The 23,087-nt window shown below is 43.2% G+C and overlaps 1 protein-coding gene across 3 annotated transcripts; it reads left to right on the forward strand.

The window, feature by feature from the left end:
* The first annotated feature begins 20,710 nt into the window (after positions 1-20,710).
* LOC119657233 lies at positions 20,711-22,586 on the forward strand. Of its 3 annotated transcripts, none has more exons than XM_038064045.1 (3): positions 20,711-20,828; positions 21,030-21,124; positions 21,179-22,586. In XM_038064045.1, the coding sequence occupies exons 2-3, from the start codon at positions 21,044-21,046 to the stop codon at positions 22,439-22,441; spliced, it is 1,344 nt and encodes a 447-aa protein (XP_037919973.1). In that variant the 5' UTR covers positions 20,711-20,828; positions 21,030-21,043; the 3' UTR covers positions 22,442-22,586. The 3 variants fall into 3 exon arrangements, with proteins under 3 accessions (XP_037919973.1, XP_037919972.1, XP_037919974.1); XM_038064044.1 differs by having other exon boundaries at positions 20,733-20,965; XM_038064046.1 differs by having other exon boundaries at positions 20,797-20,815.
* Positions 22,587-23,087: the final 501 nt, after the last annotated feature.

Raw genomic sequence — 23,087 nt, forward strand, 5'->3', positions numbered from 1 at the left:
GGGGAGACCGCATACAAATACAGCGCGGTAGTGGAATGGCATGAATTTAAAATATGTCACTTAGAATATGGTGGGATGAGCTGGAATTGGATACGATAGTCATCGAAGTCATCCAACTAATAATATCCACTCTAATCGACATCGATAGATACTTTCTGTATTGACACCATAACTGTTGATTTTCCGTTTCTTTCTTGTAACTTTCATCGCTTCGAACCCGAGTTGGGTTTTTTCTGGAGTTATTAGTACAAGCATTAATGTAATGAGGTAAGACCAGATGTGATGCTCGTTAGCTGAATGGGACTTGAAGATGTTCATAAGCCTAGATGAAAAAATCCGAGGGAACATGTGAAGATATTCACTGAAAAATGCCAGAGAAGATTCGGTGTAATGTGTATCTGCGTCATCTTTTATGAGCTACATATTAAGATCAATTTAGATAAAGATTTCTATTTCGTTGGTCAGTAAAATGTTTCGTACTACCTCACACGAGAGATACCTTGTTGAAGATGGGATAACTGATGGGTTTTCTGTATAGTTTTTGGAATTGGGTTGAAGAAAATTCTTTGGAAGGTCTCTGGAAAGTTGAATTTAATTGGATCAGATCAGGTGACATTTTACGTCCGGCACGGGTAACCTTTATAGAACTGAGCGAACTAATATAAAATAAATATAAAAATAAAAAAATTGTAAACTCTCAGTTAAATTAACGTAGTTTAACCACTCCGAACAACAAAGCTGGATTTTTCGCCTTTTTTAAGCTTTTGTGTAAAACAAAACCTTATTAAAATCGGTTTACTGTCTGTCTTTTTTTGCAGGAGGTGGAAATCTTCGAAAGACACTGGGCTGGACACACCAGCGTGTGGGATTTTTACCCACTAACAACATCTCCGGCTCCCTCCCTGCTCCGCGGAATCACCATAAAGTATTATATCACGGGGCGGAGTCAGCTCAGCTTAGTCACCTTTCTTCTATACGCGGCTCACATGACCGCGCTTTTCTCCTCTCCTCTGCCTTTCGCAGTTTTGTTTAGATGGATGTGATCATGAAGTTAACCTCATCCTAATTTTCTTGATGTGCTACTATTTTTGGCACCAGACTTTCTGGTACCAGCGCCTCTCCTAGAGTGTCCTTTAGATTCCTCCTTTCTCTTCCGGCGCTTAGTGATGAGGACCGCTTCCGTTTTTCCCTCAGCAAGTGTCAGACCAGGGCTCTTTAGCCAACTTTCAAAAGCACCGCTTCTCTCGGAAGGGGAAGATTAAGTACATCATTGTACATGATGTTCCACAGTAGTGGGCCCAATATGGAGCCCTGCCGGACACCCGCGGAAACAACGTACTCCTGGGGTCCGTCATCGGTGTCATACCAGAGCCACCTTTCAGTTAAATAACTATCGACGATAGATATAGGCGGAGATAGGCGGGAAAACCAACCTTCGCTAAAGATTTTCGTATTAGGTTCCAATTGGGCGAATTGAATGCATTTTTCACATTCAGGGTTACTACCACGTAATATTTGCTGGTACTACCCTTTGTGTGAATTGCATCGTCGTTCAAGCCAGTAACCAATTTGATGGCATCAATGGTTAATCTGGTTTTACGGAACCCATACTGCCGATCTGAAAGGCCACCTTGGCTCTCAACAACCGGGAGTAATCTATTATAGATTACCCGCTCTAACATTTTCCCCATAGTGTCCAAAAGACATACGGGTCGGTATGAGGATGGTTCACATGGAGGTTTTCCAGGCTCAGGCAGAAGTACCGACTTCTGCCACTTCCATGCCGCTGGAAATATTCGCTCGGACATTCATGCTGGCAGAATTGCCGTCACATTGAAAGGTGGTTGGAATGAGTCGGTGCTCTCCTCTTGCTGGGGGAATAACCCCGTAATGATTTTCAGCAAGAGGGTGGGACACGTGATCTGCGGAGATGAACGTCCTCTGAATCGTCCCATCACGATTCTGTAGGCACCCCCCATGGGTTTATGTCCTCGGCAAGTTCTTCCAACTTGAATTGCTCCTTCAGAGCAGTACAAATTTCTCCTTTCGATGTGACTTCATCGAGATCCTTACATTGAATGTAGATCTCATGTTTTTGGACAAGCACTGCGGCATTCTCTCCAAGTGAGTTTTTCACCTCATCAGTTTTGCCCACGTTGGATCTTTTCAGCTCCACCATGAGATCCTCTTTCTGGGTTTTTCGGATTCGCTTCACATTTCCGCTCAGATATTTTAGGTTGGCATATGCTTTGACCTTTCTGAGTATCTCCGCGTAGGACAGATTGCCCATACTGGAGATAACAATCACATCTGGACGGGTTCGCACTTTTGCTTTTCTTTTCGTTTTTATGCACGTAACCTTAGTCCATCAATCGTTTCCGTTCGTCTTGGGCTTCCCAACGCTGGTCGACTTTCCTACATTCGCTGTACGCTTTCCTCCTTCAGAGCTATTAATGCTGATTTTCCGTCTGCCTGTCACACGCACTTTTCTCAGAAACAGCTATAACAATTAATACGAAATTCGGCGAGAACGTGGGAACTGTGAACACCCAGACATGCAGTGAGTGATCTCCTTCTCCGTTAAGATTAAGGGGGGGGGGGGGGTATTCCCCATACATCCAAAAGGGGGGTATACAATTTTTTTTCACCGAATGTTGTCATGTTGGGTATCAAATGAAAGGTATCGATTAGTACCGAAGCCGGTGTTAGTTTTGAGATTTGTTAGAGTGGGAGGGGTTGAAAGTGATGCTTTCTTCAACGGTCCTATTTTCAGAAACTACCCAACCAAAAAATCTGAAAAAAATTATGAAAATTATGAAGTTACCTCTGTGTGGTGCCCAGGCCTTAAAATACTCTTCATATCAATATCTGCTGAAATTAAGTTAATAATAGTATATTACCATATTTTTGGGGAAATTGAGTAGAAACCTCCTTTAAGTTTATCCTAGATTCATAGTAGTAGTAGTATAGAATATAATACGAAGCATGTTATCCCTAAGTTTGATCAAAATTGTGCTATTGCTAACAAAGTTACAATAGCTCAAAGTCGACTTTACCGTGTAAATTTACTGCAACTAAATATCAATATCACACTAAAGTGAGTAGTCTGGCATTCTAAATGCATATACATAACGGGCTACATACAAATGGGATAGTTCTGGACTCAAATATACTCACAGAAGAAGCAAACAAAACCGACTTGTTTTCTGTTTGGGAATGAAGAGAAATCGGCACCCACTTAATTTCGGACCGGACCAATTGGGGAGTAACGTGCTCTCACCTCTTGTATGGTCCGCCCCCCAATTTCGGCCTTCGTACCAAAGTACTTAAGAAAACGCACTTAACTAAGGCAACTCATCCGAAGCTGCCGGCCTGACATCAAACGAATGAGAATTTCGGATCCTTCAATTGTCAAAAAAAAAATGTAGTTTTCACCTAGCTTAGGCCTTTCCCCTAGCTATGGCGATTTTATATTCAATATAATTTGTCCTCCTGTCAGGTTTCCCACGACAGCCGGGAGACAACATTTCAGCACGTTAATTTTGTCAAAGTACGCGCTTTATATATGGTTGCCATTTACCCCTTAGTATGGTATAGTGCGTCAACAACACCAACGCGTCATCGTGCACTTTTTGAAATGTGCTTCAGCTTACGAACGACATCCTGAGACGCCTACACACCTTCTCTATTGTTCTGCGACAAATGCCCTTTGGCACCTTGAGACAGTAGATTCCATTGCATGGCGTAACTAGCACTGGAATTGTTGCTCCACCTTACCTTATGACTTATCGACTGCTACTTCCGCATTCTGGAGAGCTCGAGCACCGATAATTGGCCTGTACGCAGACAAAATTCTTTGTTTGAAATAGTATCAGAAAAGTGCATCTTGATAACTCATCCGATACAAGTGTTGACGAAGTCTTGGAGCTTGGAACAGTGGTGGTCACTTCCCGTGTGCCACTCCCACATAGCAACCTAGAAATAAAATTAACACGAAACAGCCTTAACTTCACGTTGAAGTTGTGATAATTGCATTTCCAGAATTTGGACGAAACAGCGAAAGGGATGTAGATCTGCTAATGCGTTGGACAACATTCAGTTCAGTGCCACTATCGGTAGAAAACACGCTTCCTAGATATACATTCTATATGTCCGTTAATGCAGATAGAGATAGTGTGATGACCTGTCAGGCTGAGATCTTACCTCGGTGCAGCACTGGACTCTTTCCGCCATCATATAGCTCTAACAATAGCTATTAATTTCTCTAGAATGCTGTGGGACGCCAGAGGATGGGGAGGAGGAGTGGGAAGTGCAGCCATTTAAAGAGATGCGGCAAATATATTTTTTGAGAATTGTGGGGTCCTAAGTCCGCATCAACTTAATGCTGGATCGGACCAAATGGGGAGCAACTTACTCCCTCTTTCCTGGTCCACGGACCCCTTGCTGCGGCAAGATCGGTTGGAAAGGTAAAAGGCAAGTCATAAAACAAGTGGTACGGGAACGCTTAGAGACGAGAGTTTGTATTGAAGTATTTTGTGATTTACAGTGTCGAAGGCTTTAGCGAAATCAGTGTAAATGGTATGTACTGCTTGCCGTGAATTCAGACATTTGGCCACAAAGTTAGTAAAGTCAGCAGTTTGGAGGCAGAGAACCTACGCTTAACAAAACCTTTGGGGAACAACCAGTCGTTGACTTATCTTCCTTGGATTTTGGTACTGGAGGGGGGGGGGGGAGGGGAATGGGACGGTAATTCTCGGCAAGCGTACAATCGCCACTTTTGTGAATGGGGATGATGATAACCTTTTTCCACAATCCGGGAAAATGATTCTCTTCGAGGCTTTTGTTGAAAGTAAGAGATTGGGGAAGGGAGATGGACTTAGCAGTTTTGAGCAGAAAGAGATTTGAAAGATCCTCGTAGCCAGGTCCGACATTAGTATCAAATTTGCCAATGAAGTACTCGCCAAGGAGAGGAAGGGGAATGGTAGGCAATGCAGGGCAGGCTACATCCAATAGCGGGAGGGATTCGGAGGAATGAGGGGGAACATACACTGAGGAAAACTAGCAGCAGAGTAAATCACAAGATAGTTGGGGGGAGCTAGCTGAGGAGTCAGAGAATTTAATGAACGGAGGGGATAGCTGGGCAGGATAGCGGGAGTTGTGAATATGGGACCAAAAAGGTTTGAGTTTTCCGCACTTTAGTGAATCTTTAACACTGGTCAAATATTCATTTCTGGACTTATGTAAGAATTTGACCGAAGAACACAGAGATTTTAAAAAGTTAGCATAGGTTCTTGAAGACAGGAACTTCTTCCTCGCAGTGTGTTTTTGACGAAGTCTTTTGTGGACTTCGGTAGTGAATTAGACAAGGTAAGAGCGTAAGCACTTAGGAGAGGAGGCGACGTAACAAAGAAGAAGATCAGATAAAATGGTATAGAAGGTATTGGAGGCTTGGTCATACGTTAATGGAGAGAGTAAGGTAACCCAGTTGATTGCCGCCTGGACTGAGTTCGGATCGTCGGAGTTCGCCTTGCGAAAATTGATTTTGGTAGGTTTGCGCGCAACAGCAGGGTGGAGCTGGAATATCTGATCATCAAACTCGAGAGCAGGATGATGGGCGTCAGGGGCAACGTAACACGGGGCATGAGGGGATTGGGAAAGACAACGCACAGAAAGGTTAGAGAGGACAAGGTCAAGAGTGTGATCTAAGTGGTTTATAGAAAGGTTAAACTGGAGGGCGCCACAGGTGTACAAGAAAGTGTATAGAGGAAGTGTGGGTGGAGTTATTAGGGAGGGAGAGAAGGTCAGGATTAATGGGCCAGGAGAGCATGGAAAGATTAAAGTCGCCACAGATGGTAAAAGGAAGTGAGGGAAACAAAACGATTAGTCGGGCTTAGGCATGGAAAATATGCACACTATATGATAAAGGGACATACGTTAGGCGGAATGATTCATATGGTAACAGAATCGTACGTGGTGGAGGAGGAGGAAAATATGATTTCGGCACGGAGCGGAGACTTAACAGCTATTAAGGCACCTCCGCCGGTTATCTTGCCAAGTGCAGCGCAGTCTCTGTCAAAACGAAAGACAGAGTAACCTTCGTGGAACTCGGAATCTAAAATCCTGCCATCCAACCACATTTTAGAAATACAGAATGTTAAGGCAGACAGTTTGCCATTCGACAGATTGGTCCTTAGACCCCTTACATTTTAATAAAACAGTGTAAAGTTGTTAGACTCATTTAAGCTCGGCAAGGCAGGTGTTCGGGCCGGAAATTTTCACGAAGCTTAGTCCTCTGATAAGGCTTGACGAAGACCCCCTGTGGCCAAAAGGAAGATTGTACGATAACATCGAAGTCGTGGGGATACGTCACTTTGAAGGAAGCTATCACTAGATCAGGAAAGCCATCCTCTGTCAGCTTTACACATGAGAGAGGTGACAAAGTTAAGTTGGCTTTGCTTCTGATATAGGTCAGAATTTCGTTGGGCGTGGTGGAGGATATTAGCCTCGACACGAACAGCTGTTTCGACAGCGAGGCGACGTTCAATGGGGGCCCGCTCGGGCGGCATAAGGTCGGAAAGGCCTGGTTTTCAGCGGTGCCGGGCGTCAATGATGCACAGGAGGAAGCATGTGGTGGTGCTAATGCCGCGACAGTAGGAAAATTGTCAGTAGTGCGTAGCGCGGCTGGTGTAGGGAACTTGTCCCTCGGATGGAGGACGATTTTCAAGTTGGCTAGCGGACGTTGTCAGTCTGATACAATCTTTTATAGATGCAGTGGAATTGTGCATGGCAGATAGAGGCCGAGAATTAGTCGACCGAGGCGACATAGGTATGGCGCCAGCATTGTTGGCCGCAGTCGCCGGCAGGGTATAAGCAGAACCAGCCAGCGGCGTCTCAGGAGATGAAGCTACACTGGTGCTCGATCAAGCATATGTGTCATATTCAAGGTTCATTGAAGTAAAATGCGCCGTAATAGTATATGACTTTAATTTTCTAAACTGCAGAAGGGCGATGGCATGGCAGATCCAATAGGGTTTAGCATCTTTCCTAATAGAGGCCGAAAATCAGCATTTACATCAAAATTTGGATGCATCAATGAACAGATCAGAGTGGATAGCCGGCAAGAAAATCGAAAGATGCTTCCTCAAAGGCAAAGCAGAAGGCGAACGACTGCCTGGAAATAAGTGGGAGGGCACGATTGACATTACAATTTATATGATCCTCGGTTTTTCCTTGCTTACTTTGAAGAAAGTTTCACGCGTAAAACATGTTAAACCCTTAAGCCCTTCTATAAATAGCTTTTGCATAAATTCGACCATATGTCGCATATTAAATCTACTTTTTCAAGACCATTTATAATCAAAAAATGAAAAATAAAAAATTCAATGAAAACTACCATAAAAATCACATAACCGTCAAATAATTTAACTCAAGTCAAAGAAGTAAAATTGATGGATCGACAAGATCGTCAGCAACCTCAAGATGAGATGAAGATTAACTGACTTTCTAAACCAACTGTTTGAAGGTTCAACATTTTGGGCTTCTTCACGTTTCTCCCAATGTTACAAATATAGTTATGCATTCATCAAAATTACTACCAGATAGATGCCTTCACCCAAGAATGTAAATTAAAAACAAGATATATTGAGTGTTTGCCAATACTCAGCTCCATATGTGGATACCTACATGTATCCGTGCATGTAATAGGTGGTCGATGGAGGCAAAGTGGATCGTGGAAATTAAGCTAACCACGAAGTCATATAAATCACTTCACCTGTATGTTGTCAGGTATAATAGAATTCCAGAAAAACTGTGTAATATGATTCGTAGAAATGCATTTATTATGTCGGTTTCTGATGCGGTTTTCAGGCATTTGTACAAGGTGGATTGGAAAGCTAATCGATCTGTAATTATATACTCGTATGCATATGCGGGACAGCTTACTTAGATGGTGCATTGTTTCGTTTAATTTATTGAAGTTTAATAGTTGCAAGGATTTGGATTGCAGTCAATCAATTTCTCTGTGAAATGCAAATAACCCGAAAAGGTTGATCAGAAAATCCAGATCCGTGAAAAAAATTATAGAAGCTACCTCCAAATTTGCACAATGAACCTAATTTTTCGAATTCGGCCATCTAAGAAAACTCCGGCCTCGGGGAAATCAATCTTTTTCCCCCTTTCTAGATAAGCCTGCTTACAAATTGAAGTCTCAATCAGTAAGTTTCAGTTTGGGCATAGTCTTATAATGGTAAGGCAGCGAGGTATGAAATATACGTACCATAAAATGTAACAAATCTTGTAAACTGTCCGGCCGAAAATTCAAAAATATAAATATGTATACATATCACGACTATGCTGCTTTTACTTTTCTAGCCTACATTACACAACAGCAGATTGGTCAGTAGATGGGAGGCGACAAGCAAAGGGCCAAAGCGAAAGGTGGCGAGACCCCTGGAGATGTGTTGGTTTGCATGTGGTATGGGCCTATCCCTGAATACAACAAAGTACTATGAGGAAACCCTTAACTTTCGGAAAAACGAGTGCAGGGAAGAATGTATTGAGTCAAAGACCGCCTCTAAGTTATTTTCACAGATCAGTTACTTTATCGATTAGCTATAATAGGATAGTAGGCTCCATTGCATGACGTAAACCGTACTGAATTTGCCACCTTTTTTTTTGAGAATGTGGGGTCCTAAGTTCGCGTCAACTAAATGCTGGACCGGACCTAATGGAAAGCAACTTACTCCCTCTTTTTTTGGTTCATTTAGGGCTAAGCACTCAAACTTTACAAAAATGTCAGGCGATGACGGCTTTACGGTTTCTTAGGTAAAACCCAAACTTTACAAAAATGTCAGGCGATGACGGCTTTACGGTTTCTTAGGTAAGAAATCGCCTGACATTTTTGTAAAGTTTGGGTGCTTTACGCTTTCTTACCTAAGAAACCGTAAAGCCGTCATCGCCTGAGATTTTTGTAAAGTTTGGGTGCTTAGCCCTAAACGAGGGGTCCATGGACCAAAAAAAGAGGGAGTAAGTTGCTTCCTATTTGGTCCGGCCCAGCATTTAGTTGATGCGGACTTAGGACCCCACATTCTCAAAAAAAATATTTTCAGCTCTGGCCAAGCTCTGGTCAATAAGGCGGATTTGCGCTCAATATAATTCGTAGTCATGTCGTGTTCTGCGAATTATACTAAGGAGCACTCAACATCTGCGAGCCACTTCGGTCACGCTGCTCCCAGGGCAGAGGTGAGGCAGCGTCTGACGATTTGCCTCTGCCCTCGTAAGAAACCGTAAAGCCGTCATCGCCTGACATTTTTGCCACCCTTTGTCAATGTGTGACCTGTCTACTGTTTTATTCTGATCTCTTTGATTACATTGTTTTGTATAATAATACAAAATCAATCGAGATGAGTAGAAAGATTTTTTACTCTTCAAGAGAGTTTTCTAAGCTACCATATTATTAATACTCTCCTATCCTGACAGATGGTTTTCAGATGTTAGGTCCATATATATTTTTTGCATAACATTGGAGATTTTCACTCGTATGTGACTAGTAGGAATGAACGCTTTAAGTGTTCTCAGTGGTAATCGGCTGCCGCCTTTAATCGGTCATTTTTAAGTTCAGTTTGCGACTATTTTTTTGGTATATGCAGGTTTCATATTAAAATTTAATGCACCGGTGTGATTGTAATTTTTATATAGTCCGTATAGGATGTATCTTTTTAATTAATTCAATTATAGCATAGAAATGAACCCTACGTATTCTTAACCCAAAAAGCCGGACTTCTATGATACAGTAAACGATATTGACCTCATTATTACTTGCGCAGCACAATTCCTTTGGTTCGTTGACTCCCCGGCTGCTCGTATTTAAGAAATTGCCCAACGAGTTTTTGTGCAACAGGGAGTGATACGATGCTCTACCGTCTTGGTCGTTGTGATTACGAGGTAAGAACGAATGATAAAGAGATTCATTCCCTAAATCGATTTTATCCACAAGCTGAAATAGCCACCATAGCTTTTATAGCTAGTGCAATACCATAAAGTTTTTGCATCTTGCTTACATACTGAGAAGACTTTTAAAATGCTATACAGGACTACAGTCATTCAAGGTAAAGCTTCCCACTTCTTCTCTATTCGCAACTGTACCTGAGACCTGCTTTTGGCTTGAGAATAGAGAGAGCTTGTTCTCAGAAGAGAACACACCGAAGAGGGCGGTTGGTTCCTGAAATTCGGTGTTTAATATATTAATATATATATATTAATGGTAAGCAATGGCTTTGGATACTTCCCTGGCGTACCAGGTTTACCCTCACCTGAGTTGCAAACGCAGAGCTGCATGCGACCAGGCGCGTGTCATGGGTTGCGGATAATGACATGACCCACCGGGTCAGCTACGAATATCGCAAGTTAATCTTGTAAATAAGTAGCCGCGGACAAGCAGAACGTTTCCCTTTGTGTTTGTCCTCCCTTACCGATTCTTCCCGTTCAGGGGGAGTAAACCTCCTTAACAAATCCGTAATCCGGGGTGAAGGGATCGACGCGCCTATCGGATGAATTGCAGTGACGTTACACTGTATTTCAGCGGCTCCCCTCCAAATACCTTCCCTACCTTTGGAGGTAACCATGGGGCATTGCAACATTGGGGCTCTGTTGCAGGGCTGACTGGTTCCCCATTACTCGTGGGAATAAAATTGGGGACTTTGGTTTAAATTCTTTAAATGGGACCCCAGGGACACGAAGACAGTACCCAACACGGATAAGGGTCGTTCAACAACATCAGAGCGGCTCTTCGCCCTTGGATGTTTTGGCGGTTATGCCGTCAACCACCAGGGACGGGAGACCTAGGCGTCGTATGGTTTGGACGAGCCAACTCAACGAATTTATCGTCCGCGCCTATTACCGTGTCACGGATTTGGAACGGAATCCATCAGGGTACAGACATCGACTACATGACGCGTTCATAACCCGATTTCCGGAGCTAAGTCATGTTCCGGAACAGAACGTCGTCAACCAGTACCGAGTGATCGTGAATAACAACCGAGTTGCCTTACCAACTAGGCAACAAATCTTCCAAGAGGTTTCACTTGAGCTCGGGCTGGAGTCATCAAATTACCGGACTAGTCAAAGGAGTAACACAAGTACTCCACCTGTAAGGCACTCCATGAATCCAGTAGTCAGGAGAAGCTTAGTAACTGGGGATGTCGACCCAATTTATAATGAGGCTTTGACCGCATTCCAGGTCGCATTCACAGAGTATGCTGAGATTCTCCCAGACGCTAGGCCAAGGATCCCAAAACTGAAGTTTACTTCGGCAACTACTAACATCATTGCTGCCGTTGACAGAATTTTGGCTGATCGTTTGGCTAGCGAGATTACTGCTACAGAGGTTCATAGCCTGATCTACGTTGCAGCTGCCACGGTTATTCGTCTCCATAACCAACATCTTAGAGCGAATAACAGAGGTATGCGCAAAAGGACTTTACCGTTCTGGGTGTTTCGACTCAACAAAAGAGTCGAAAAGTTGAGAAAGGAGATTGGTCGTGTAACGCAAGCACTCCTTGGAAATCCATCACCAAGAGTGCACAGATGCGTTGCGAACATCATTGGAAACTACCATCTGTCCAATGATATGCCAATCGAAGAAATCCTCGAGGTGCTGAAGCAGAAACTTGCGGTATGCTCCAATCGCATCCGTAGGTATCAGAAAAGCTTTCAGCGAAGGACAGACAACACCTTGTTCTTCCAGAACCAACGAGGATTCTACAAAAATCTCATCAACTCAGGTAGGGAAAGTAACCTCAATCTGGATCAGGCAGAAGACTTCTGGAGAAGTGTTTGGAGCGAATCCAGTCGTTGCAATTTAGAAGCAGCGTGGCTCCCACACCTTATGCGTTCATGCGAGGCCCTCCCCGAAATGACCATGCCTGACGTAACTGAAGTCGACGTTAAAGCAGTCCTTGACAAGGCAGGTAACTGGAAGGCGCCAGGAGTTGACAAAATTCACAACTTCTGGCTGAAGCGGTTCAAGAGCACTCACAGGATATTGGCAAATCAATTTAATCAGATGATTGCCGATCCTGATTTAGTTCCACCATTTTTCACCAAGGGGATAACTTTCCTCATCCCCAAGGAACAGGGTGTCTCTTGCCCTTCAAAATGTCGACCAATTACTTGTCTTCCTACCATCTACAAGGTCTTCACTTCAGTTCTGTGCGCGAACATCTCAAAACATCTTGATGTTCATAAATTGATAGCTGAGGAGCAAAAAGGATGCGCAAAAGGCTCCCGAGGCTGCAAAGAACAGCTTATAATCGATACGGTAGCTGTAAAGCAGGCTGTCCACCAAAAACGAAACATCTCGACAGCCTACATCGATTATAAATCAGCCTTTGACTCCATATCACATTCGTGGTTACTACAAGTGTTACGCTTGTATAAAATCAACCCGAATGTTGTTCTTCTTCTGAGAACAGTAATGAAGAATTGGAGCACGAAGCTATCGGTATCTTCGCAAACATCAGGAGAGATACCAATCAGGCGTGGCATTTTCCAAGGCGACTCTCTAAGCCCACTGTGGTTTTGTTTGGCTTTGAATCCGCTATCCCATCTTTTGCATGAAAGCAAATACGGGTTCCAAGTCAAGCATGGCATATTGTCGAAATGTACATTAAGCCATTTGATGTACATTGACGACATCAAATTGTATGCCAAAGACGAGAACCAACTTCGCTCCTTGCTGGACATCACCATCCAGTTCAGCAGGGATATCGGCATGCAGTTGGGTTTGGAGAAATGTCGCATAAAAACAATTGTTCGGGGAAAACACACCGACAACGAAGGATACAGCCAAAATAACATCCGAATTGAGGGCATGGATTCGGACGACGTCTACAAATACCTCGGCATATTGCAAGCAACAACACCTGCTGTGGCAATAATTAAATCTAAGTTGCTGGGGGAATTTGAGCGGCGTCTGGATCTTGTCCTTAAAACTGAGCTGTACGGGAAAAATAAAATCATGGCTATCAACACCTTTGCCATTCCCGTCCTTCTATACACTTTCGGTGTGATACAGTGGAGTAATACTGATTTAGAATCTGTCAATAGACGGGTAAGGGTAGTTCTTGCAAACAACAACATGCACAATAGAGCTGCCGAAAAATTGAGGATCACTATCCCACGTCATCAGGGAGGAAGGGGGGTACTTGATTTAAAAACATTGCACTACAATCAAGTGCATTCTCTTCGTGAGTTTTTCTATGAGAAACAATCCTCTAGCCAAATACATCAGGCTACCGTCATGGCAGATAATAAATTATCTCCTTTGAACTTGAGAAGCAGAGAATGGGATCCCATGTCGAATGTTACTTCAGTCCAACAGAAGATCGACATGTGGAAAGAAAAACCCATTCACGGAGGTCATATAAAAAATTTGTTGTTGTCAGGCATTGACATCGAAGCCTCCAACAAATGGTTGACAAATGGTGTACTTTTCTATGAGACCGAAGCATTCCTAACTTCAATTCAGGATGCTTCGCTCCCAACAAAAAATTATAAACGGTACATTCTTCACGACTCCTCAATCACCAACTCCAGTTGTAGGTTATGCAACTGTGAAGAGGAGACCATTCAGCACATAACATCTGCGTGCAGGATGTTGAGCGGTACCGAGTACACCAATCGTCATAACTCCGTCTGCAAGATTCTCCATCAAAACCTTGCGTTGAAGTATAACTTAGTGGCAACCTACCATCCTTACTATAAGTATACTCCGCAGAGAATCTTGGAAAATGATCGGGTCAAATTACTGTGGGACCACACTATTGCCACCGACCACAGTGTTAATCATAACAGACCCGATCTAGTTCTGCTTCTGAAGGAAGAACGAGCGTGCTTTATAATCGATGTAGCCGTACCGTTGGACCGGAACACTGTTGAAAAACAGCACGAAAAAATCCGGAACTACGGCCCCTTGGCAGATGATATGAAGCAGACTTGGAGACTACAAAAGATCCAAGTAGTCCCAGTAATAATTTCAGCGACGGGATTAGTCCCGCAGAACTTACATAAAGCGCTGAAAACGCTCGATCTTAGGGCTGGACTATACATGGAGATGCAAAAAGCAGTTATCCTTGCAACCTGTGCTATAGTCCGAAGAGTCCTGTCCGGTAACAATCTGACCTGATGGGTTTCAGTCTTGATCCGCACTGTCTTCAATATAAGATCCATGTCTCTGTAGTGTAGGACCTCCGCGTCATTGGCTGAAGTGTTTGCGACAATCGAGATGTAGCAATACATTTTCGCATGGTCGCACACACTTTGCGTTAAAACGCATCATCGCTGTGATGCGGGCCTTTGGATGTTGCCTTCAGCCCATCCTTAGGTTGGTCGCCCCTCGGTCCGGTTGGGCGGGAAGAGGGTCCGTGGGCTTTTTGATATATATATATATATATATATATATATATTTGCTATAGCAAACACTCCAACATTTGTGACCAGCACCAGACAAGAGGTAAGACATAACTCTAGGAAATACTCTAACGAGCGGGCTGGTCAGGAATTGGAGGTTGTCGGATCACAGAATAATCAGATTCGACATTTAGGGCAACTCCGAGAAGAAGAAGAATAATAAGGAATCCCAGGAGAACGGATTGAGAATCCTATGCAACGCACTTGAGCAACAACATGACCCATCTTCAAGAGGGCGGTAACATCAGCAGCGAACTCGAACTAGAAATAGTTTCGGAAAACCTCAAAACAATTGTCATTGACGCTTATCAGCTGTCCGGCTAAGATAGTTAAATCATCAAGGGATGTACCATAGTGAAACAGGAACCTGGCCAGAATGAGAACAAAGGTACCAAAACCCTTCAATCGGGCAAAACAAATCGGAGACTGGCCGAGGTACAAAAATGCATTGACTACATATAGCAACGCGATCAAGGAGGCAAAACGGAACAGATTCAGATATTTCTGTAAAAAGATTGGACAAATCTCAGTAGCAACCAGGCTCTACAAAGCTACAGCCAAAGACGGGGTAATATCTTCTGCCTATTTGAAAAGGGGAGATGGGATATTTGCCGAGAATGAGGAGGACAGAGTATACCTGCTTCTCAGAACTTATTTCCTGTGGTTCTACCCCACAGCGGCAGGCGACAACATTTTGCCTGACACCCCAACAACGAATAAGAGAGGAAGAAAGGAGAACTGGAAACTAGCAAAAGAGGTATGCTCGGAAGCTAGGGTAGTGAGAACTTTGAAACCAATGAAATCACCAGGGGCACTAATCCAGGAAGGGCTAGAAATCATGTTATAACCTCTTCTGAGGAGCTGCCAAAAATTTCGAGGTGGGCAAAAATGGTCTTTATTCCGAAAGCGGGTAAAAAGGATTATTTTCACCCTAAAACTTTCAGACCAATTTGCCTTACATCGTTCGTACTCACAACGGTGGGAAAGGTCATAGACAACTATATTAGAAAGTTCTGAAGCGTAATCCCCTACATCAGTGTCAACACATTTACCAGCCAGGACGGTCAACTGAAACTGTTCTGTATCAGCTGGCGGATGTACTACGGGATACCCTGGAGGTAAAACAAGAAACAAATACAGGGTGCGGCAGCATAACTTCCTTTTTTAAAATGCGCGCCACTCAGTTAGTTGATGTTATAGCGGAGCGCTAGTGGTCTCGTTCAACAGGGGATACTGTAAAGTTTTGTCCCGACATGGTTCAGTCGCCATCATGCCTTGGAATAGTGAGGAGCGTGCCATTGCCGTTGAGGTTTACTTTTCAAGCGGATGTTCGGTTATTGCAACACAGCGTGCATTTCGGAATCGCTTTAATTTAGCCCCGTTGGCTCCCGTCCCAGACTGCAAATCAATTGTTACATGGGTCACTACATTCAGACAAACTGCAAGTGCGGCAAAATTTTATTGGTCCCTGATTTTTTTGAGGAAAATGAGGTTTCAGTGACAGTGAATTCGGACCGGTATGTAAACATGCTATAGAATTTTTTTTCCCACGGCTAGAAAATTTGAATTTGGGGGACACTTGGTTCCAACAAGACGGTGCAACAGCACACACTTCAAGAGCATCGATGGCTGTTTTGAGGAAACACTTTCCAGAGCGCCTTATCTCAATTAGAGGCGATTTGGAATGGCCGGCACGCTCTCCCGATCTGTCCCCTTGTGATTTTTTTCAATGGGATTTTTTGAAATTCCGTGTTTATGTGAACCGTCCAAGAACCCTACAAGATTTGAAGACCAACATCCAAGAAGAAATTGCCAACATAACACCTGCTATGCTAACAAGAGTCATGACAAACGCCAGAAATCGGTTTACGTAATGTATGGAGAATGGGAGACGTCACCTAAGAGATTTTATCTTCAAAACAATGTAAATAAAAACTTTAGACATGTACCTACATTATAAAAAATAAATAAATATTTTCCGATGCATACAATAGTTTTTATTGAGTTTTGAAAAAAGGAAGTTATGCTGCCGCACCCTGTACTTGAAAATTACGGTAGTCCAAAAATTACTCTGGAAGACGTTATGCCGGAAATGCTTGTCGGAAAACTGCCGGTGCTCTGATGATTTGTAGGCCCGTAGCAGGAACCAAATGGGGTTGCAGCCCGAAGGTACTACTTTGGATATTCACTGCAATAGTAAGGCTAATGATTACATATAGGGCGGTAGTACGGGCAGAAAAACTGAACTCAGCACACAAACCAGGGAGTTACATAGACTCCAAAGACAGTAGAAAGTATCAGTGGGGCATTGAGGACATGCGCAACGACATCCCTGGAAATCCTTCTGGGATGAGTCCCTCTCCATCTACAGATACAGACGCAGATAAGGAGGGCAATATTCAGGATGGGCGGGAGTATCAGTGAGGCGGGGAGCAGAAAGACTGAATACGCTCGGCTCGTCGAACAAGGTCTGGATACTCTGGGTTCCATGCCATGCTGGGTTGGAGGGCAATGAGGCAGCAATCTAACTAGCCAGGAAAGGAGCAGGGACGCCTTTACACGGATCAGAACCCTTCTGTGGAATCGGAAACGGGTTCATGGCTATGACATTAAAAAATGAAGAGGAACGGTTGATAGAACTATACTGAGCGGGCCTACTAGGAATGGAGCAGTCTAGGGAGGTTATTGGCGGTACGAACCCATGCGGACAAAGGATTGCTTAAAGCTCACCAAAAAGGACCTCCAAATCATAATGGGAATTTTCGCTGGTCACTGTTGTTAAACTATCACCTTGGGTAGCTGGGGATATCTACGGACACTACCTGCAGGATCTGTGCGGATTTTGATGGAACCTTTACACATGCTCTTGGGCAGTGGCCGGCACTTGTGGAAAGTGGGTGGAAACATCTGGGAGAACACTTAATACTAAATACTTAATACAAATTTGAGAGATTTGGAAGTAGAGAATATACTAAAATTCCTAACGGTTGTAGTCTTGCTTGTGATACTATGATTAACAGTTACATTATGACTGGCGGAGGTATAAAAATGCACTGACTGCGTATAGCAACGCCATCAGGGAAGCGAAACGGAAGCTTTAGGGAATTCTGTGAAGGCATTGAACAGATCACAGAAGCAACTAGGCTGTACAAGGCTGTAGCCAAAGACGGGAGAATATCCTCTGTCTGCTTGAAAAAGGAAGATGGGAAATTCACCGAGAATGAGGAGGACAGGGTACACCTGCTTCTCAGAACTCATTTCCCGGGCTCCTACCCCTCGGCGGCAGGCGACAATAATCCGCCTGACGCCCCAACAACGAATAAAAGGGGAAGGAAAGAGAGCTGGAAACTAGCAAAAGAGGTGTGCTCAGAAGCTAGGCTAAGATGGGCAGTGGGAACTTTTCAACCAATGAAATCTCCCGGAGCAGATGGCATTTTCCCAGCACTTATCCAGAGAGGCCTAGGAATTATCTTAGAGTCTCTTCTGAGGGTGGTAAGGGGGAGCATAGCACTGGGTTACATACCAAGGGCATGGAGACGGACAAAAGTGGTCTCTATTCCGAAGGCGGGTAAAAAGGATCCTTTTCACCCTAAATCTTTCAGACCAATCTGCCTAACATCGTCCGTACTCAAAACGGTGGAGAAGGTCATAGACAACTATATTAGAACTAACGTTCTAAAGCGTAATCCCCTACATCACGGTCAACACGCTCAACACGGGCAGGAAGGTCAACTGAAACTGCTCTGTATCAGCTGACAGAGGTACTACGGGACGCCATAGAAACAAAAGAAATTGCACTGTGCGCGTTTTTGGATATCGAAGGAGCATTCGACAACACATCGCACACAGAGATACAGGATGCCCTGAGCCGCAAAGGAGTGGAAAACACCCTGGCACTCTGGATGGGCAAAATGCTAGAAAGCAGACAAATAGAGGTACAAACAGGTACAAATTCTATTATGATGAACACCACTCAAGGTTGTCCACAGGGTGGAGTACTATCGCCGCTGATGTGGAGTATGGTAGTGGATGAACTCCTGGACGTGTTAACTAATACTGGAATACAAGTTCAGGGCTACGCGGACGACATTGTTCTAATCTGTAGGGGCAAATATGAAGATACCCTATGTGATAGAATCCAAACTGGATTAAGGGTTACTAGTGCCTGGTGCAGGAAGGTGGGACTGCGGATCAACCCAACCAAAACCACCATAGTACCATTCACTAGGAGGCGTAAGCTGGATCACCTGAAAGCCATAACATTACATGATATGGAGGTGACACGAGAAACAGAGGTCAAATATTTGGGAATCACGCTAGACCAAAAATTACTCTGGAAGACACATGTCGGAAACACTTGTCGAAAAGCCACGAGGGCTCTGATGACTTGCAGATCCATAGCAGGAAAAAATGGGGTTGCAGCCCGAAGATACTACTTTGGATATATACTGCAATAGTAAGACCAATGATTACCTATGGAGCGGTAATCTGGGCAGAAAGAACCCAACTCAGCACACAAGCCAGGGAATTACATAAGCTCCAAAGGCTGGCTTGCGTGTGTATCAGTGGGGCAATGAGGACATGCCCAACGGCATCCCTGGAGGTCCTTCTGGGATTAACCCCTCTCTATCTGCACATACAGATGCGGCAAGGAGATCAATATTCAGGATGGCCGGTAGTATGAGTGAGGCGGGGAGCTGCCTAAATCGAAGGAAGATTGATATCCTTTCTAGGCGGTATCCCGAATTACTGATACCGAGGGACAACATGACAACGAGGTTTCACTTCGATAAGAAGTTTGAAACACGTTGGAGTAACAAGGCAAACTGGGAGAGCGTGGCTGCGACATACGGCTTAAACCAGCAACTGATTACTTGGTACACTGACGGATCCCTCACAGCAGAGGGAGCGGGTGCCGGTGTCATTGGTCCAAGGAAAATGTACTTTAAGCCAATGGGCAGGTACACTAGCATATTCCAGGTGGAAATTTACGCCATAGACAAATGTGCCTCCTTTATCTGCAAAGGACTACAGGGGGCAGAACATAGCTATTCTCACCGATAGCCAAGCAGCGATCAAGGCACTTAGGTCCAACCAGGTGAATTCTAAACTGGTATGGGAATGCCTTGAGAAACTGGATACACTCGGCTCGTCCAACAAGGTCTGGATACTTTGGGTTCCAGGCCATGCTGGGTTGGAAGGCAATAAGGCATCGGATGAACTAGCCAAGAAGGGAGCAGCGATGCCTTTACACGGGCCAGAATCCTTCTGTGGAATCGGAAATGGTTTCATGGCTATGAATCTAAGAAACGAAGAGAAACGGTTGAGGGAACTATATTGGGCGGGCCTACCAGGGATGGAGCAGTCCAGGGTGCTTATTGGGGGATACGAACCCATGCGCACAAAGGATTGCTTAAACCTCACCAAAAAGAACCTCCGAATCATAGTGGGAATTCTCACTGGTCATTGTCGGCTGAACCTCACCTAGGGAAGCTAGGGATATCTACGGACACTGCCTGCAGGTTCTGTGAGGAGGAGGACGAAACGTCTATGCACGTCCTGGGACAGTGTCCGGCACTTGTGCAAAGTAGGTCGATACATCTGGGAGAACACTTAATACCAGATGCAAAGCTGAAACTTCTGGAAGTGGGGAACATACTAAAGTTCCTAACGGTTACAGGCCTGCTTGAGATACTATGATCAACAGGTACACTATAACCAGTAAAAGGGGCACAATAGTTCTTCAAGGACGCGGTGCGACTTTCCCTTAACAGAATAATAATAATACATTATAACTAGTAAAAGGGGAGCAATTGTTCCCGAAATATCGGTATTTGCAAGAATAAATATTCACACCAACGAAAAAGAAAGAACAAGTTTTTATTATTTCAAATTAATTTGTTTTATAACATTTGATAGCTCAAGAGGAACTCATATGCAGCGTTTTTAAAAAAAATTAGGAGCGGTTATAATTCAGATGTACTGAACATATTCGCTAAGTCTTAAGAAATGTGTTCTCACTCGCGGCAATACCACTTGAAACCCTTGCAACCCATGTGGGAGTACACTTCTACAATTTATTCGGTACTATCTTCATCGGTTGGCTTCAGTATTATAGCCAAATCAACTGTGACAACTGAGCGCAAGTAACCCATAATGTATTTTCGATTACTGTTTCTTGCCGGCGCTGATATACTTCAAACAATTATATTTCAATTAATCATAACTACCTACGATTGCCTAAGATTAATTAAAAAGTGAAGTTAGAACAAAAATAAACACATTCGGTCATTCGGTCAACGGAACCTTATAAAATATACAAAAATTATCAAATTTAAAAAAAATTAAAGTAGTTCAATAGGGTTGTTACTTGCAGTTCACTTGGAATTTTTTAAATGAATCTCGTCGTCACAGTCAAGTGACATAAGTTTGTCGCTTTTCAAAGATTTTTTTAAAAAATTCTCAATTCTGCTTCAAAAATTAGTTGTGAACATTTTAGGTTTTATTTGCATGTCCTTGCATAGAAAAGGAGTAAATAACTTTTGTGTATTTTTGTTCGATAGAGAGAAAGTGTATCATGTTTTTCAAATGCGTGATCAGAAAGTTGCTGAGAAGGACTCTACCTTCGAAATTCAAGCCGAAAACGATTATAAAATTTGTAAGATATAAGATAGTTGATACTGATTTGCATTGCTCCATATTTCACTTTCAGATTCGGAATGATATTTCGGACAATCTAGCGGAAGGTTATTTACCTGAAGAAAAAAAATATGCAATTACCGATGTTAGTAGAACGATTTATTATGATTGTCTGCCAAATGTAACGATGCACGATGCAATCTCATCGGCTCAAATGTACCACTCGGGAAATGTGAACAAATCACCGGTAAAGAACATTGAGGGAGCGCGACCTTATCGCATAAGGCAGTGTCCAAATGTTAGAAGGACTCCATTCCAAATGTCAAAGTTAGAAGGTAGCAGGGCAAAAGTTATACCGTATCGTTGGAAGTTTAACGCGGGTCAGTTGTCACCTTATCAAGCTGGGCGGCGCACTAGTAAAATTATGTCCAAAATTGCTGATATCACACAAAAACCAAAACGGATTAAATTGGACAATGCTGCCATTAACATTCCCTTACGACAACGATCTGCATTGATTGATTCGAGTTATATTGGAAACTGGGGACAGAATCGCAGGCGAGAGTCATACATTTCCCCCCGACATAATGTAGTGCATGTGGGAGAAAATGGCAAGAGGGTGGACTTGAACCGATTAGAAATGCAGTCAACACAATCTTTGTCTGCAGCTGCGATGGGTTCTAAATCGACGAATCTTAGTAGTCATTCGAATGGATATATTTATGATCCCTACGAAAGTGATCAGGGTACAAGATGGGCTTCGGTACCACATTTTAGGGACCTTCACAATGAAGGTTATGAGTCTCCTACCATCTCATCATTGGTTGCAAATAAACAGCTTACTAACCCCTATTCTAACAAAAACAAGGTGAAAAATAATTCGTTACTACATAGAAAAGGCAACCTAATGGATGAAGGATATGATAAGAATTGGACAGAGGATTCCAGTTCTGGATCTGACTCAATGTACCGCACGATATTTAATCCTCAAGAGAACATTAGCGCTCCTTCCCTACAAAAAGATCTTAAATTAAAAAATAATTACTCGGGAGATTACATGAGCCATTCTTTGGCTTATTCACATCTAAATCTGAGCAATCCACCTTGTGCAGGAGACACAAATTCTACTCAATCTTTCGAGTCAGATATGAGCTCAGATTCCAGCGTTCGTGATTCTATAAATGCGTCTGGTAACGAAGACGTAAATGGAGATTTCGGGATGTTAAGGAGTTTGAAGGTTTGGTCCTATCCAAAGGAATTTCTAGAATCTTTCAACTGGGTTTTGCCAAAATCAAGTGGTCATAAAGTTGTTACAAGCCTAAAGGACTACAATTAGATCTGCAAGAATTATATCAGTATGTGGATGTTAACGGTTTTGATATCAATCTATTTAGACTTTTTAAGACAATGCATCTTGCCAGCTATGGCAGTAATGCAAGCAAAATTGAATTGTGTTAAAATAAAATTGTTTTTCTTTGTAATATGGGGCATTTATCGGAAAATATTAAGGTAGGGTCATTGTAGTTCATTCTCGGTGGAGTTTGCCTTTTTCTCAACCATTTTGTTCTAGACTGTTTTTAAAATTCAGTACGATTTTCATTGTATCTGCCCTCTGTTAAGATGCAGGGCGAGTCTGTGAGTTTTGTATAATATTAGGTTGTTGCACATGGAATGGCCAATTTGGCAATCAAATGAAGTTAGTTGCGATTTTGCTGTATTAAACCACCACCAGTTGGCGCTGTTGTTGTCGGATAATGAAGTATAAATACTCTTACATTTAAACGAGGAGTCATTTCAGTTTTGATCATCGTTGTGAAAACAGTGAATAAAAAGGAAAACGGGATGGAAAAGAGCCAAGAACGTATACTTTTTCAGTATGAGCTCAAACTCGGTAATAAAGCAGTGGAGGTGACCAGGAACTTTAACAGGGCATTTGGAGCTGATACGGTAAGCGAACGAACCACACGGCGGTAGTTCGAAAA

The sequence above is a fragment of the Hermetia illucens genome, chromosome 5 (assembly GCF_905115235.1).
Source record: "Hermetia illucens chromosome 5, iHerIll2.2.curated.20191125, whole genome shotgun sequence".
NCBI lineage: Eukaryota > Metazoa > Arthropoda > Insecta > Diptera > Stratiomyidae > Hermetia > Hermetia illucens.